Source organism: Ornithorhynchus anatinus, chromosome 13 (assembly GCF_004115215.2).
Source record: "Ornithorhynchus anatinus isolate Pmale09 chromosome 13, mOrnAna1.pri.v4, whole genome shotgun sequence".
NCBI lineage: Eukaryota > Metazoa > Chordata > Mammalia > Monotremata > Ornithorhynchidae > Ornithorhynchus > Ornithorhynchus anatinus.
This window is the reverse complement of record NC_041740.1, coordinates 16,822,588-16,840,878: the sequence shown is the minus strand read 5'-3', so window position 1 is coordinate 16,840,878 and position 18,291 is coordinate 16,822,588. Positions and strand designations below refer to the sequence as shown.

At 43.4% G+C, this 18,291-nt stretch overlaps 1 protein-coding gene across 1 annotated transcript in view; it reads left to right on the top strand.

Annotated features, from left to right (window-relative positions):
* GPR158 (G protein-coupled receptor 158) overlaps positions 1–18,291 on the top strand; it is a 192,778-nt gene that overhangs the window by 156,897 nt on the left and 17,590 nt on the right. Inside the window, exon 8 of the mRNA XM_029078136.2 lies at positions 10,292–10,530. Within this exon, the coding sequence (XP_028933969.1) occupies positions 10,292–10,530 (239 nt within the window). The remainder of the gene's footprint in view (positions 1–10,291; positions 10,531–18,291) is intronic.

The window sequence follows — 18,291 nt, the reverse complement described above, 5'->3', positions numbered from 1 at the left end:
CGAGGTTGAGTGGAAGAAGTGCTTTCAGAAAACCCCAAGGTATATAACATTCCACAAAGGGGCAGAGCTTGAACTGTAAAGATACAATAGCAGCAGGCCCCATCCTGAATTCCAGCTGTCAGAAACATAGTGGCTCTTCCGGAGAAAAGAATATCGGAGAGAATCTGAAACAGCATCGTGTTCTCTGATAGAGACAATGGTAGGAAAGTGAAACACATCAGTCTGGTGACAATCCAACAGACAACCAGCTAGGGGTGGTGAATGCCTATGTCCTTATCGCTGCTTCCAGAAATTAATCACATATTTCATGCCGGTGCAAATCCCACTCTTTTAACTCACTAGCGTTTACCATGTTTAATATTTCTGCCCAACATTTTAATCCTGTAACACTCTGCCTGATGAAATAATGCAACACTGTAGGACCACAAAGACTGAAGGAAACCAAGCATAAAACAACATTGTGACACCAAAAAGAGGAAGACTTTTTTTTATTCATCTCTAAAGCAAGCTGAGAAAATCAAAGAGGAAAAAAAACCCCAAAAGAAGCTGAATGAATGCTGGAATTTTTTTTGACCGAAGCGGTCATTGCAACACCTTGTGTGTTCAAAGCTGTGTCATTGGAAAGACACATTTGGTCTGTTTAGCACGCAATTACCGACAGTAAGTAGTCTTATCTTTGAATAGGAAGTTTAATGAGGAATCTGCATAGTGAAGATTTAATTTTTACAAGAGCACCTTTAGAGGATTTCTCTTCCCACTCCTTCCTATGTGTCATTTTAATTTCTGAGGCTATTCTTGCCTATCTGTAGAGGATAACCCTTCCACCTAGTCTCCCTCACCTTTCCAGCCTTCAGCAACTTTCTTCACTGATCCTTCTACTTCTCCGGGAAATCTCCTCCTCCTCGCCAAACTCATCTCTCAGATATTCTCATTGCCTTCTTTCAGGCCATCTGCTGATGTATATCTATTAGCTGCAGCTCCCCAGGAAAGAAAGGTTTCTTTCTACACATGAATGCAGTTATGGCTGAAAAGCCTGATGGGTGACTGATCGGCAAGCTCTCCTGCATCATTTGCTAGTAGAGTTCAATCCTTGCTCTGCAAATCCTTTTGCCTCTTTTTCTGAGTCTGTCTCTTGGGAACCTGATTTCCGTAATGGTTCTGCTGGGTGTTACCTGCCAGACCATTCTGTTTGCCATGGTAGTCTTCCAACAGCCCACTTTAGGAGACGTGGATTTTGAGACTGGACATCACAAAGTTTTAAAATTCTAAATTTTAAAAGGTATTCTCCCTCCCTGATTTGTGCTAACCTCCCCTATGAGTTCCCCATACAGCAGCTATTTGAGTATCCTGTTGCCAGTCCTCATATGTCCTGCCCAGCAGGGTTGCATTGCTGTAAGTATTGCCTCAGTACTGACTATGAATAATGAATTATAGGCATTTGTTATGGGCTTACTCTATGCCAAGTGAGTTTACAATGTTCCGGGACAGGGTTGTTGGTGATCTCATCCTGCCTTTTGCTATTCGATAGTCTCAGAGGTGATGCTGATGAAACTGTATCAGGATCCGGACATGTCCATTAGCAGGTCCAACTCTTCCCGCCATATAGAAAGTTGGGCACCACCACCCCTTTATAGACCCTTGACATAGAATGGAGCTTGATCCTTCAGGTCACCACACTGAAAATGCCCAAACTCTGCTGTCATTTGGGATATATTAACTGAAAAGAATGCCCAAGTCAGAGAACGTGGGTTGAGAGCAGAGTTAGCGCAGTCACTGTATGCAAAGTGTCCTCTGTAGACATGGAAAACGCTACCCAAGACCAACCTCTGAGCCTTTCGGATAATTTCCATTTTTCTAGCCCCCATCCGAGCTCCTCTCTGCTGGGGCCAGAACACCAAGCCCTTATCAAGCAAGAAATCTAAATGAGGAAATGTGTTCCCTCTGGGGTAGTGCATCCCCAAGAAAACACTAGGGTGAAGAATTACCCTTCAGAAACCTGAAACGGAGCGGAAACTCTGCCTGATGTAGTGAGCTGAATTATTCTTGGTTCTCCTGGACCATACGGCCTTGCTGCTGCACTCTGCTTTCTCCTGTATTGTTTGGGATAGCTTAATTGCAGACCTGTTTATTTTAGTCTGAAAACTTCAGAACCAATCTGTGGCTGAGTTCCGACCCTGTGTCTGAGGGAAGTGGGCCATCTGTTGATGTGTTGCTGTAGAGGGGAAGAACTGACTGAAGGAGGGAAGGAGGAGCAGGAAGAACACTTCTAGACCGAATGACAAGTGGCATTCTGTAAGCTCGTCCCGCTAGGCTTTAAGTTCCTTGTGGGCAGGGAATGTGTCTGTTTCTTGTACCCTCCCAAGTGCATAGTACAGTGTTCGGCACACATAGTTCACTATTCCTCTGCTGGTGCTCCACCGAAACAGCAGTGCGGATGGTGGCCTTCCCTCTTCCAGCCTAATGGCAGATTGAGTGAGATTGAACAGAAGGAGAGAAATTCTTAGAGTAGATTTTCCATCTTTCCCCAAAGGACAGGGACTATGTCTAAGTCCCACGGGCTCTTTCCCTTCGTAGAGTGCTCTGCCCACAGTAAGCATTTAATAAATACCGTGTAATCTCCTTATGGGCAGGGAACATGTATACCAACTCTGTTACATTGTACTCCCTCAAACAGTACAGTGCTCCGCCCACAGTAGTAAGTGTTCAGTAAATACCATTGATTGATTGATTACTATTACAACTACCAAAGAGTCACTGACATTCCAGAGTCACACTATTCTTTCAAATAGTGGAAATTTAGCAATCCTTTCTTTAATCTACATTGCCGCTCAAACAGTAACTTCCTGTTTCTCAGGAAATCTGTTTCGTTTTGAGTTTGGCCAGGATACCAGCTGATTTGATGGTGGTGTTTGCTTGTTAAACTTAGAGCTTCTGACTCCACAAGCTTCCAGGGGAGGAAAAACAAGGTTGATATTTGAATATTTATGAAAAGATACAACTCTTCCTCCAGGAATCATTTTTGCCAACTTTCTGGCAAGGAGCTCCATCATGTGACATCCATAAGATATACTCATCTGTGATCAACCTAATTAGGTTTCATCACTCCACACCTAGTAAATGCAGTTGAAAGGGCATTTATCTGGCTGCAAAATGCTGAATATTTAGGAAGAACTAATCGCCAGGCAGTGCTGAGAGAGGAAGATGATTTTCATCTTAGGTTTTAAGACTTGCTTTCTAAAGATTGTCTTTAAAACTTCAGGGAAGAGCGCTGTTAATATGATTTGTCCTCTTCCGTGTTTGCAGTTCCGTGGTTCTGTTGAATAACAATAGCATTAGCCAACTGCTATTTGTGATTTATATAAAACGGCTTATGGTTGGCTTAGGAGGGTAAAGCTCTAGGGGAGGTGTATCCACGGATAGAGCCAAGAGTTGCCACCTGGAGCAGACCAGAGCCTTTTTAAGAGAACCACCCTGCTGCTGCTAGAATCTGAATGAAACATCCCTTGAAGTAATTCTAGAGGGAGCAACCCACATGGATTGTTGCCAGAATAATAAAAATTTTGGTATTAAGTGCTGTTGTGGGTTTAAATTGGTGTAGAGAATGGATGGGTTGTGAGCTTAGTTGGGAGCTGGGGAGATTTAGGAAACGGAATTACTGCACCAATAAGTAATTTTGCTTCTTAGGCACCCCACCCTCTGCCAAAACAGTAATTCCAACCAGCCGGTTGGCCCTGCACTCCTCCCTGCCTAGGAACGGCCCAACCTCTTCTGTTTCTAACCAAGAATGAGTGTCTGAATATATATATGGCAGCACACACACTCATCTCACTTCTTCTTTCCCTCTCCTTCCTGCTAAAGCTGGGAATCCCAGTACACATCTTACATAACTGACCGAGCTGTTGGTGAAATGCTTTTCCCTTAGGCCAGTAAACAAAAAGAAGCACAACCCAACGCAGGTATCTTCTTTTATGTGCATGGTCAAATTTAACTCTTTTCATTTGAGGTAGAGAAAACAAGGGCTCTTGGGATGTAACCTGAGTTAGGGATCTCTGAGGCAATCAGTTCTTATCCTGTGAACTGTGCAGGACCCAGGAGCCAGGCTAAGATAGTTGTAGCAGCTTCTTCCACTTCTGTAGTTCCAGAGTTGCTTAACAATTTTCCAATTATTCTGCATTTACAAAGCCGCTTGTGATCATTGGTTGTTAAGGAGGAACAGCGTGGCCTAGTGGATAGAGCTCGGGCCTGGGAAGGCACAGTGGAGATGGGGATATATTTATGCTAGTCTAAAACACACATTTGTTTTCATGAGTCTTTTTAATCTTATAAATTCATATAAATTATTGCAGCTCCATTTGTTTTACATAAGAGAAGTGATGGGAGAATCCCCCTGTAATCGTCAGTATAGATAACTGGAAATTAATTCTACCCCCAAGCGCGTAGAGCCATGCCGCAGATTAAAGAGGGCTCATGTATCACTTTCAGTCTCCCTTTAAAAGAAGGAGTCATTTTGGAAAGGCTAGATGAGATAGATTGTGTTGCTCCAATCTCAGTAAACACCATGATCTGTACTGACCTCTGCCCCCCTGCTGGATTGCCCATTCTAAGTATCTTTTTCCGAAGCATGAGGAATTGAGTGGTTTTAGATTTACAGCAGAATAATCATCACCTGATACCTCTGAGCACCAGTACTTATCCTCCTGAAGGTCTTTGAAGTCTGAAGGATTTAATGGATGGAAGAGTCCCTTGTAAGACTTGAGGGCTTTTGGAAATTTAGGATTGTTCTTGCTTGAATGGGCAGGAAGGAACAGGGCCAGATGTGGGTGGTTGGGGTCTTTTTTTAGCCAGTGAAAGATAGCTTTGAAACAAGAACAAGGGATGGATTCTCTAAAATCTTGGTCTCTGAAAAGAATTTTTTTGGTTTTCACTGTTGAAGGCTCAGGAGCCTATCTGACTCCTTATCCAGAGAGTGTGAAGTACATTGTCTTTCTGGATGTGGGGAAACAATTTGGGCTTATTCCTCTGGAGTTTATAGAAAAGCACCAGGAGGTGGCTTTTTAACTGTCATCTTTCTTCCCATTAACTCCTCAATGGAAGGCAGCCTCCCTAGCCTGGCAACGAGGAGTCTGGTGGGATGATGAGTAAAATCCAGTTTCTTAGCGACATGACCCTAGGTACCATCATGCTAGATGCCATTAAAATGGATCCCTGGAAAGAAGATAGACACAAATTGGGAGCAGAATGGAATAAATGGACCAGATTCAATCTATCACTCCCTCAGGAATTGATTTAGAATATCCAAATATGAAATAGTTTCCTTCAAGGCTCTCCTGCAGTAATATGGACATCTAATAGCCTGAGAATATTCCAACTCAGCTGATTCTCAGACTCAGTGTAGAAGAACAATATCCATAACTTCCCTCACCGACTGACTGAAGTCAGATGACCCTTGCCCTTGGGAGAAAATGACATCATTTAAATCTTAGTATTTGGGACAAGATGAACACAGATTTATTTTTCACTAACTTCCACAGCCCCAGAATAGAGAGGGGCACCCACTGAAGCTTAAAGGTGATAGATGCAAAACAAAATCAAGGAAACACTTCTTCCCCCGGCTGATGGTAAGCACGTGGGATTCGTTACCACAGGAAATTGTGTAGCTTGAAAATATTAGAATACTCAAGAGTGGTTTGGGTAAATTCATGGATGAGAAGTTCAGAATGAATCAGTAGGGAGATTGGTTAAGGCTATAGAAGGGATAGTTAGGGATGTAAGATGATAGACCATTAACTTATTAGGATGGTTATGACAGACAATACCCATCAAACAGCTCCTCTGAGCACCCTCCTGCCACTGTCAGAGAAAGAATGTTGGGTTGGCGGGATGATTAGTCTGGTTCAGTAGTGGAATTTCTTGTGGTTGATGCTCCTAACTTTGTCTCGTCTGGGTGGAACTGTTTCAAACCAGATAGATTTCCCCCACAGGTCATTTTCTTCTATTAATCAATCAATTAATTCATTCAATAGTATTTATTGAGCGCTTACTATGTGCAGAGCACTGTACTAAGCGCTTGGGATGAACAAGTCGGCAACAGATAGAGAGAGTCCCTGCCGTTTGACGGGCTTACAGTCTAATCGGGGGAGGTATTTCTTGAACATTTACTATGTGCAGAGCACTGAGCTAAGCTTGGGGAGAGTACAGTATGGCAGAATTAGCAGATACGTTCTCTGTCCATACTGAACTTACAGTCTGGAGACTGTATTAGTCATTATTAATATTAGTCAAACTCCTGCTTCCTCTCAGGAGCCAGTCAGCAGCATTCAAATTCTCTTGATGTTCTAGGCAGGACCTAGCAAAGTCAGAACTCAATCAGTATATAACAACAATAATGAGCTTTGTCAACCATTTTAGAAGGAAATGTATGACTCATTTCTTGAAGGTGTTGTTCATTCTTTGTTAGCAGTGGGGGAAGTTTTAGTTGAATGAAATGGAAGAGGAAATTATTAAGTGACATCCTGCCGACCTGAATAAACCAATACCTTAACTTCGTCACAGAATCAAATTAAATAATATTTGATTCTGAGCTTCAGTGACCCATAAATGTAGGGGGGAGATTTTTGTCATTCTCACATCCTGGAAATTTCACAGAATGAACTTTCTCATCATTCAATAGCTTATTGAACTTATCAGCTCTTGTCACTAGACAGGACTTTTTACCAATAAGAAGGATGCTTTCATTTAGAAAGAGGAAAGTGGTGACTGACTGAAAATAAACCACTGGTCAACCTGGAACGTTTTAGAATAGTCATTTCCCCTGGAACTGCAGTTGGAAAGCTATAGAAAAGTGTCTGACTCTCCTTGTTTTCAGATGTCTCACTTCATAAAATGCACAGTGTGGAGGCTATATTGATGGGCAAGTGGAGATTTATTTTTTATCCACATAGTAGAGCCTCATCTCCTATTTAAGCAGTTTCAATATTATTTCTGAGAGTCTAAATTATATCAGTAGCTGCCTTTCCTCAGACGCCTGTTCTTCCTGAAATATAAAGTTATTTTTTTTCTCATTGGACCCTAATGAACAGCTATTTTTTCATCAACAGTGGGCATCGTAAACAGTGCTTCTCATTTCTTTTTTACCTTTCTGAAAACAGAGTTGACAGTGATCTTGAATGCATCTTTGTTCTTCCTCTGCCTCCCACTCTTTGGAAATAATTTGTGTCTGTCTCCCCATTAGTGGGAAAGCTCCTTCAGGGCAGGGACTTTGTCTCTCGCTTCCGTGGTACCTTCCTCTACCTCACTGAGATCAGAGGTAATGAAACATTAGTAAAAAGCATGCCGGGATAATGCCACCAGTGGTGATGGTTTCTGACTGAAGAACCACCAAGAGTATCCCACGTGGTGGATAGGACCAGCGGAAATCCTGAAAATAGCCGACTCTCTTAGGTTGTGGGTCATTGTAAGGGCTAGCTAACAAGGTGCTCTAGGAAACTACAGCTACCTCAGCACTCTGCTGTGGTCACATTGGTGAGAAATTATTATTTTTTTAATGGTATCTATTAAGCTCTAATAGTGTGTCAAGCACTGTTCTAAGTCCTGGGAAGATTCAAATTAATCAGGTCGGAGACAGTCCCTGTCCCACATGGGGCTCACAGTTTAAGTAGGAGCGAGCACAGGTAGTGAATCCCTACTTTGCAGGCGAGGAAACTGAGGCAGAGAAGTCTCTCGTCCGGGGTCACACAGGAGGCAAGTGGCAGAGTTAAGATTAGAACCCAGGTCCTCTGGCTCATGGGCTTGTGCTTTAGAGTTTTGTGGGTAGGTTCTGGTATGGCCTCTTCAGTGCGCTGCATCCCTACTCACTTACTTGCTTGTTGCACCCATGACACCAGAGGGAAAATGACAGGCAGGGATGAAAGAGTGTGTGAGGTGCTGTGCAAATCACTGGCAAAACAATCAATTCCAGATGCAAGTTTCCTAGATCCTGAAGTCTTTGCAGCTGGATCGAGGCATGTTCATCATTTACAACAGGAAGACTCCAGCATCATCTCTCTGCCAATACCTTGGTCCAGCGGTCAGCCTAGTTGACATTCCATAAATATCACTGATTGATTAATTAAATGATTTGTGTTGCCTGAATACATACTCGAAGGATTGTCTGCAGGGCGGGAAAATCTTTGAGAAGTGGACCCTGAGTTGCTGTTGAGGATCAGTTGAAAAACTTGGACTAGCCAAAGACAAGCCTGAGAAATGCTATTTTGTACAAAGAAACTCGCCCACTGCAGATCAACGTCATAAGGCAAACATCAATTCCTGAAAGGTGCCTATTACCTGCAGGTGTTAGTTTGTAAGCACCGCCAATGCAGGGATCTTGTCTACTAATTGTATTACACCCTCCCAAGTGCTCAGCACACTGCTCTGCACAAAGTGGTCAATAAATATCATAAATCAATTGATTAATTGTAATGTTAGGTCAATATGTGAATGCCTTTGCATTTTTGGTCAGTCTGAAAATTAGAGTATGAAAACATTTTTCTGAATTTGTCCTTCATCAAGCTTTTGCAGTTAGGAGTGTAAAACTTTCAAGCCAAGACTGCTTTCAGTGGGAAGGGTAGTCACAGATAAAGGTACAGTGACTTCAGAAAAATTCATTCATTCAATTGTATTTATTGAGCGCTTACTGTGTGTAGAACACTGTACTAAGCACTTGGGAAGAAAATCTGGGGAAGGCCTGCTGATCTCACCGTCTGGAGCATAATAGGCAAAATGTCAGGTGTTCGAGGCTCATTTATTTAATCACAGCCACTTAGATGAAGCTGATTAAATGAGCTGATATGTTTTCTCAACCAACAGATAACTAATTGGTGTTATTACTTATCTCACAGAGGGCTGTTATGAAGAGAAATGGGCACCACTGGGTTTTCCTTTCATTTTTATTATGCCAGTTGCAGACAGAAAAGGGGATTAAAGAAAACAGAACAAAGATAAATAAAAACAGCTTCTGGTATGGTAGCCTTCATTCTGCATGATTCTGTTAACTCATTTAGGGGGAGATAAGCTAATCAATAGAGTAAGAGTGACAATTCACATGGAATGATTTTGGAATGTTTTCTTTTAATGGATGTTTCCTCATCTGTAAAATGGAGATTCAGTGCCTGTTCTTCCTCCTCCTACTCAGACTCTGAGCCCCTTGTGGGACAGGGACTGTGTTCGGCCTGATTAACTTGTACCTACCACAGTGCTTTGAACAGTGCTTGACACATAATCAGCACTTATCAAATACCATAATAACAACAATAATGATTTGGAGTAGAGAATGGTTGGAAAGACAGCTCTGCTGAGGAAAGATGAAAAGGCTGAATTGAAACTTTCTTTAAAGCCAAGACACTAACCACAAATGAAGGTATTTTTAGGAGTGTTTCAAGGAGGGTGGCTTGCTGCCATTATGGACTTTAAAGGAAAAGGGAGTTGTACAACTGTTGAGAAGAACGAGAGGAAAGAAACTGTACAGGAGGAAAAGATTGACAATGGGAAAAGGTAAAAATTCAGGAATCAATCAGTCAAACAATGGTATTTATTGAGTGCTTACTGCGTGCAGAATATCAATCATATTTATTGAGTGCTTGCTGTGTGTAGAACACTGTACTAAGCGCTTGGGAAAGTGCAGTATAGCAGAGTTGGAAGACATGTTACCTGTCCACAACATGCTTACAGTCTACAGAGGGAGACAGACATTAAATAAAGTACAGATAGGGGAAATATAGAGTGTAAGGATGTGTATTTATAAGTGCTGTGGGGTTGGAGTGAGTATCAAACTGCTTAAGGGAGACACAGCCAAGTGCAAAGGCAATGCAGAGAAGAGGGTGGAAGAGGAAATGAGGCAAGGAAGCAGCTCTGCAGCGTAGTTTCCTTGTGGGTTCCTGTTGATTGGCCCCAGATCCCAAATAAGCGACAGCTGAAATGCCTGGAGTCCAGTCCATTGCCTTGCCCATGGATGACTGGGCTCTAAGGAGGGCCCTGAGGGCACCATGGTGCCAGCCAAGTCAAGGCAGAAGTGGGGAGACTAGTTAAGCAACCTGTAAAATCTGAGTGGGTGATGCCTTGTCTAGCATTCCTAGGTTGAGCTGGGCGGTGAGACTTGTACGTTCCACCTTCAGCCTAAATGGCATCAGCCTGAAGTTGGTACTGAGCATCAAGTTTCTCTGTGCAGCAGCGGGGTGAAAACAGAAATTTTTCCCTGGAACGTTCAGGTGGGCAGGCTCGTGTGCCCCATTAACATGGGACCCTCTTGCTTTTCCAGAGTTCTGAAGGTTTTTCTGTCACGAACGGCCCAGCGGATCCCCTACATGACCGGAGGCCGGGTTATGAGGATGCTGGCGGTTATCCTCCTTGTGGTGTTTTGGTTCCTGATCGGCTGGACCTCGGCAGTGTGCCAAAACCTGGACAGAGACATTTCCCTCATTGGCCAGGGACAAACGTCGGACCACCTCATCTTCAATATGTGCCTCATAGACCGTTGGGATTACATGACGGCAGCTGGTATGTGAACGATGGTTTTTGTTTTGGTGACCCTGTCCCCCTATTGAGAGCGTGGGATGGCTTGTCTGGCAACCTCGTCAAGCATTTCCTTAGAACCTCGGGGCATGTAGGCCAATTACAGTATGTTATTATATTTAATTCATTCATTCATTCATTCATTCAATAGTATTTATTGAGCGCTTACTATGTGCAGAGCACTGTACTAAGCGCTTGGGATGAACAAGTCGGCAACAGATAGAGACAGTCCCTGCCGTTTGACGGGCTTACAGTCTAATCGGGGGAGACGGACAGACAAGAACAATGGCAATAAATAGAGTCAAGGGGAAGAACATCTCCTAAAAACAATGGCAACTAAATAGAATCAAGGCGATCAATCAATCAATTAACAAAATAAATAGGGTAACGAAAATATATACAGTTGAGCGGACGAGTACAGTGCTGTGGGGATGGGAAGGGAGAGGTGGAGGAGCAGAGGGAAAAGGGGAAAAAGAGGATTTAGCTGCGGAGAGGTAAAGGGGGGATGGCAGAGGGAGTAGAGGGAGAAGAGGAGCTCAGTCTGGGAACGCCTCTTGGAGGAGGTGAGTTTTAAGTAGGGTTTTGAAGAGGGAAAGAGAATCAGTTTGGCGGAGGTGAGGAGGGAGGGCATTCCAGGACCGCGGGAGGACGTGACCCAGGGGTCGACGGCGGGATAGGCGAGACCGAGGGACGGTGAGGAGGTGGGCGGCAGAGGAGCAGAGCGTGCGGGGTGGGTGGTAGAAAGAGAGAAGGGAGGAGGTAGGAAGGGGCAAGGTGATGGAGAGCCTTGAAGCCTAGAGTGAGGAGTTTTTGTTTGGAGTGGAGGTCGATAGGCAACCACTGGAGTTGTTTAAGAAGGGGAGTGACATGCCCAGATCGTTTCTGCAGGAAGATGAGCCGGGCAGCGGAGTGAAGAATAGACTGGAGCGGGGCGAGAGAGGAGGTGGGCAAAGGGATGAGTAACACCCCTAGTCCGGATTTTGGGAGCATCCTCTATTTCCAAAGGCAGGCACTTGGTTGATCAGAACAAAGTCATCCAAGGAGCAATTTGAAGGTTACCAGCTTCTTCCCTGAAGACTTCTAGGCCTCAGTGTGGCCACATCTTGGGCTTTTCCCTTTCGGTTTATTCAGTGACTCTGCCTTAGAATAGTCTAGAAAGTGTTACCTGCTGGGATTCTGTAGTAGTGCCTGTGCAGTTTCAATAGCTGGATTTATTGTCTTAGCTTTCTTGATTCATGCTACTGGGTGGGAGGAGACCAGTGAGAATTCTGGAAGTTGCACTGTTGCCTTCGATTATGGTTCGTTTCCCTACAGATTTGGTATCCAGATCAACCCCAGAACTAGACTCCTGGCTGAAGTATAATATATAATATAATAATCGTGGTATTTGTTAAGCACTTACCGTGTGCCAGGCACTGTATTAAGGGCTGGGGTGGATATAAGCAAATCAGATTGGACACAGTCCCTGTCCCATGTGGGGCTCACAGTCTTAATCCTCATTTTACAAATGAGGTATGGAGGCACAGAAAGTGAAGTGATTTGCCCAAGGTCACACAGCAGACAGATGGCAAAGCCAGGATTAAAAACCAGGTGAATCAATAGGTAGACTCTATAAGTTAATACATAAGTGTGTGGAACGATGGATATTTGTACCAATATGACTCGGTGTGGTAGAGTTCCAGTAGAGAATGGCTCCTGGTGAAGGGTTGGGAAAGTCTGGATCGGCAGATATGAAAAGTGAGGGAGTTCAGGCAGTGAGAAGGTTTGGGGTGAGGGGTCAGACAGAAGAGGTGAGACCTGGTCATGTTTGTAAGCAGAGGTGAAAGAACTGGTGTTGAGTGAGATGTTGAAATGGAGGTGAGAGAAAAGGAGGGTGGGAGTAAATATCATTAGAAAATGAAAGGGGATGAGGTCTAGGGAGCAAATAGAGGGGAGAGATTTTTGGGAGGAGGCAAGCAACCACATAAGAGCTGGGAAAGTGGAAAGCGTGGCTAAAGGAATAAGGGAATACTGAGGAGGAAGCTCATTGTGGGGGGAAACATATCTACCAAGTCTGTTATATGGTACTCTTCCAAGTGCTTAGTACAGTGCTGTGCATACAGCAAGTGCTCAATAGATACAGTTGATTGATTGACATCCTCAACAGCATTTGCTAGGCTCCTACTGTGTGCAGAGCACTGTACTTTGAGCTTAGTACAAGGGACAGATATGGTCCCTACCCTTGAGGAGCTTGCAAATTAAATGCGGGAGGGAGGCAGATATTAAATAGATAAATATGGATTAGAAAAAGAGTAAGAGCATAGGTAGAATGATTAAAAAAAATATAAGCACATAAAAAGTTGAATCATTGATAGTAAATACTTGGTGGATGCAGTGGCATGGTCAGGGCAACTTGTTCCTTGCCATAGAGAACAGAGAAAATCTAGACTTCCTGAGCCTTGCACCAAGCATGGAAGCCTGAATCTTTTACTGCAGTTTCCACTTCCCTGGGAAATGTGTGAATTTAATCTGCAGTTCAGGTGGAAAACTATTTCCCCCAGCCAATGGAGAGAAGTAATGGGAATGCTACTTTAGGATACCAAGATAAAGGCCAGCTAGACGAGTAACAGCAGTAGGTAGGGATAGGAGAATAGGCTAAGAAAAGAATTGAAAAAAATACTTTTATTTGGTTTAATTTAGCCTGTTTATAGTGGAACAGCCATTAGCAGTGGATCTTAATAACTAAATATGGGACTAATGGGAACTTCCCTGTTAAACCTTCAGAATCAGCATTACAAAAATAAGGAGAGTACTCATGGAACTAAGGCAACTCATGGAACTCAATGATGGGGCTCTTTTGGATTCCAGAGAAAGTTTGGCAGAGATTGAGATGTCAGAGTTGAATTCTTGGGAAGAATGCAGAATCAGAGGTGTTCACTTTCATTTCCTTCATATCCTATTAGACTAGAACAGTGCCTCCCCACCCATTTTATATGATTTTTAGGTTGAAGGGCTCCTGGCAAATAAAAAAACTTCACAAGCCAGATGAAGAATGTAGTTTTCAGTTATTTTATTGATAATTTTTTTGATGATCAGCTGGCCAGACGTGATTGCCGTCATTCCACGGAAGCGGACCCAATTTCAGTCATAAGCCATTAGGGAGACTATAAATGCAGTAAAGGCTCTCCCATTCTCTCAAACGTCCAGCTTCCCCTGTTCCATGTTTAGTGCTCAGGGCTCAGCTTTCCCTCTCTCACCTTCTTCCATGGAACATTCTGCTAGAGTGGGATGCAGCGGGGAACAGCCACAGGCTCTCACCTGGGACCGTGGGCCTTGCTCTTGGTTATCCTAGGGTGGCAGCAAACAGAGGGATGGTGTTTCTTTCCATAGGGCGGTTCTAAACTTTATTGTAATTTGGGGGAGGTTTTCCTTTGGTGCCAGCTCCTCCTTGGAGACTTTCCTCTTGGAGCAGCGATTCCACAAAGGAAATCCCAAGAATTCAGTTTGAATTTTAGAAATGAATTTGTGGAAAGACAGAGGGGCCATCACTTTCTCTTCCCTGGAGTTCACAGAGATCCCAGAGGGTAGGTCACAGTTCCAGGCAAGGTGACTTGACCTGGGCCCCATAATGCCCTGCTCATCTCTTTTGCATATACTTCTATCTCATGGAACAGTTTCATCCCACAATTTTCATATCATTTTTACATTCAGGCCATGCTGCTGGGGAACAAGTAAACTTCAGGGAAAAGTCTTTTGTATTTGGTGGTTGCTGGAGGAAGTTATGCTGTGGGGGGGTATGCATGTGTGGTTGTGGGTACTTAGGTATATATATAATATATATATGTATATATAGATATATACATGCCCAAGTTTGTATGTGTGGACATGAGTTTGTAACAAAGATTGTGTCAAGAACTGAATCTGAAAGTTGAGTAGATGGTAATAGATTGGACAGCTAACTTTCATGATCACACTGGTGAAGAAAGCCAAAACACACCATGGGAATAAAGAACTATTAATCAGTGGTATTTATTGAGCGCTTACTGTGTGCAGAGGACTGTACTAAGCACTTGAGATAGTAAAATACAACAGTCTTGGCAGACACGCTCCCTGCCCACAGCAAGTTTACAGCACAGAGAAGCAGCATGGCCTAGTGGATAGAGCACGGGCCTGGGAGTCAGAAAAACCTGGGTCTTAATCCTGGCTCCGCCACTTGTCCGCTGTGTGACCTTGAGCAAGTCACTTAACTTTTCTATACCTTAGTTACTTCAACTGTAAAATAGAGATTAAGACTGGGAGCCCCATGTGGGACCGGGACTGTGTCCAACCTGATTTGCTTGTATCCACCCTAGTACTTAATATAGTATCTGGCACAGAGTAAGTGCTTAATAAATACCCCAGTTATTATCATTATGGTCTAGAGGAATGACCCAACTATTCAAAATGCTAATTCATTTCTACAGACAACTCCATTTGAACTGGACAGTCAGTAAAAAATACGCTCTCTTCCCTAGTAAAATCCTTAGTCATGTCTCAAAGATAGCATTTTAAAAGCCCACCAAACAGGGATGGGGTTTAAATATTTAATTAGGTAGGCTGCCAATGCCCTGGGGTAAGTAAAAAAAAAAAAATGAAGGTAGCAGAACTGCTTAAAAAGTTATGCAAAGTAAGGCTAAAGATAACAGTTTTTTTAAATACTGAGATATAGTTACACTAGGAAATCAGGCTACAGTATGGCAGGATAGACTTTCAGTGGTAAGTGAGCCCAAGATAATCTTGAGAGAAATGGCTTACATAAACATGCATATCTGTAGGAGCCATTCCCTTCATTTTTGAAGATGTTACTGATGGCAGGATCCTATCCATGACTGGAAATTTGGCATAAAAGACCAATGTGTCACAGACACACCCTGCCGTATGATTTGCACTTAAAGGGTAGATCCTTGCTGCATTAATATATTTGCCCAATTCGGGAACTACCTCTGTTTTTTAGCCTGACTCTTGACGTCCTGATCTCTGTGAATCCTTTGGGCAATCCCTGTCCTGACTGCGTGTGCCTGTCGAAGCAGGTTTAGGCCATCTTGTGACTTGATTTTCATCATCATCAATAATATTTATTGATGGTGAAGCGCTGTCCTAAGTGGTTGGGAGAAGCACAGCAGAAACAAGACAGATGATCACTGCTCTCCAGGAGTGTGCTATCTAATAGGGTAGACGGACAGACAAACATTCTTTACAGAGAGTGGGAGCAGGAGGCAGAGCAGTATAGCAGGAAACAGTACGTATGTATCCGATGAAATAACTCAATGTGACTATATAAAGTGTACATAGGTGCTGTGTATAGGTGCTTTTCTGCCTTTCTAGCAATGCATCAATGTGCGGCAGCTGAATTCTCTATTACATACTTCTTTGAGTTCCTCTTCATTTCCATAGCAAGGGAAAAGAAGAACAGTGCTTGACACATAGTAAGCGCTTAACAAATACCATCATTATTATATAGTGTTTTGTTGGAAGCAGTTGGAGGGGTTGAATGAGCCCTAGTTAAGGCCTTGGTCCTTTTACCAGAAATCTGGTCACCAGAGACAGGAAGGCTTAGCCTGAGGGGATCAACCTGGGACAGGGGCAGGGGAGACGGAAGGAGGGGGACAAAGACATCAATCAATCAAGCAAGGGCATTTACTGAACACTTACCGTGTGCAGAGCTCTGTACTAAGTGCTTGGGTGAGTACAATAGAATAAGTAAGCTTGATCGTGGAGATAAATAGAAGAAAGAAGGAAAAGGAAGGGTGAGAGGGAAATTCTCTCTCTGCCACTGTCACCCTTCCCCCAAGGCATCTGGGCAGTGGCACAGACCAGAGTGGGTTGTTTCAGCTGGGCCAGTCCTACCTCGTCCAAGATGTCTCTGGTCACTCTACCCAATGCCGACCCATCAGTAAACATTTTCAAAGCCATCTTTGTTGTGTTTTATAATTACATCGAGCCGTCGACATAAAACTGTATCCAACCTGATTAGCGGGTCTGTACCCCAGCACTTAGAACAGAGTTTGACAGGCAGTAGGCACTGAATGAATACCATTAAAAAATACCACAAAATGCTAGGTTAATAATGAATGTAATCTTAGGATCCTCTGAGCGTTGCTGGGCTCTGCCACACTCCGACTCTCTCTTCTCTCCCTCCCCCTGGGGTTGAGTTGAGCAGCAGAGTTACCATCTGGCCTCTGGCACAGGGCTTGGCTTCTCACTTGTGGGCTCTCAGTCACAGGCCTGAAATGCAGGCGTTCCAGATTAGGCCCCGGGGTGCCATGTCAGGCAGCAGGGAAGCAAACAACTGCAAGCTCTACGGAGCCCCTGCTGCTGCTTCTGACCTCTGCCAGCCCCAAGGATGGACAAACCACTGGCTCCAGCCATGAGCAGGAAGAGGGTGGGAAGATAGTGATAGCAGACCCAGCAGTTGGCTGCCACTGCTTCTTCCCTCTTCCACTTGCTTCTGTGTGACTGCGCCCTGACCGCAATTTTGGGTGGATCTGTCTGAAAGTGTGAATGTGGGAAAGGGAGGCAGTAGGGTCGGAGTGGACTGGCAAAGTGGAGGCAATGTGACCTAGTGGAAAGAGCATGGGGCTGAGAGTCTGGAGACCCACTCTGACCTCTATCACTGGTCTGCTGCATGACCTTGGACAAGTCACTTAACCTCTTTGTGCCTCAGTTTCTACAACTGTAAAATGCGGAACTACTATCCATACCTCTTAGATTGTAAGCACCGTGTAATAATAATAACAGTAATGACTGTGGTGTTTGTTAAATGCTTACTATGTGCCAATCACTGTGGAAGATAAAAGAGAATCAGGTCAGACACAACCTCTGTGCTACACGAGACTCACCATCTAAATAAGAAGGAGAACAGGTACTTAATCCCCATTTTACAGATGAGAAATCAAGTGGCTTGCCCAAAGCCACACAGCAGGTAAGTGGGTCTTCTGACTCCCAGGCCCGTGCTCCTCCCGGTGGTGCAGCCACCAGATTTTCTTGTACCTGACAAAGTGCTTGGGACATAAGAAGTGCTTAATGAATGCCATAGCTACCTGGAGAGGAGTTGTGAAAGATATTCTTATTTTGATTTGATAGCTGACATTTCTCTAGCCTTGGCTGGGATGGTAGTAGCCGTGATAATGGTCTTGGTATATCTTTTTGGGGTCATTTAAAAATCGATTTTAATTCTCATAAATTTTGGCTGACAGTGGACTCTAAAGATGACTTGCGGTGCTTTTCTTGGAACTCACTGACTTGAAAGCAATACTAGAGGGGTTATTTTTTTAACCTAGTCAAGTGCTTTTTTACACTGAAAACAAAATACTCTGATGAAGATTTTCCCAAGTCCTAATTTGGTCCTTTAAACATAAATACATTCCCATTTTAACTGTATCATACTGTCCTTCATGATCATTAAATTGCAAAAATGTTGAAATCATTATTTTTTAAACAGAAGTACGAGACATATTTCAACTCCTACACAATAATACTGCAAAATGGGGCAACATCTGCATATTTTCTTTACAAATTGCTGTGTGAGTCTGAAGTTAATTACATAAAACTGATTTTTTTTAATCAAGCGCAACTTTTCCATTTTACATTTAGTCCATCTAATTGGCACTTTGAATAATAAATTGTTCCTCAACTACAATTGATCTTGTTTGGGATTGCTAATGAAATGATTTTAATGTTGTACTTAGTTGTTATGAGACCATATTTTGTCAAGCCTTTGAAATGATT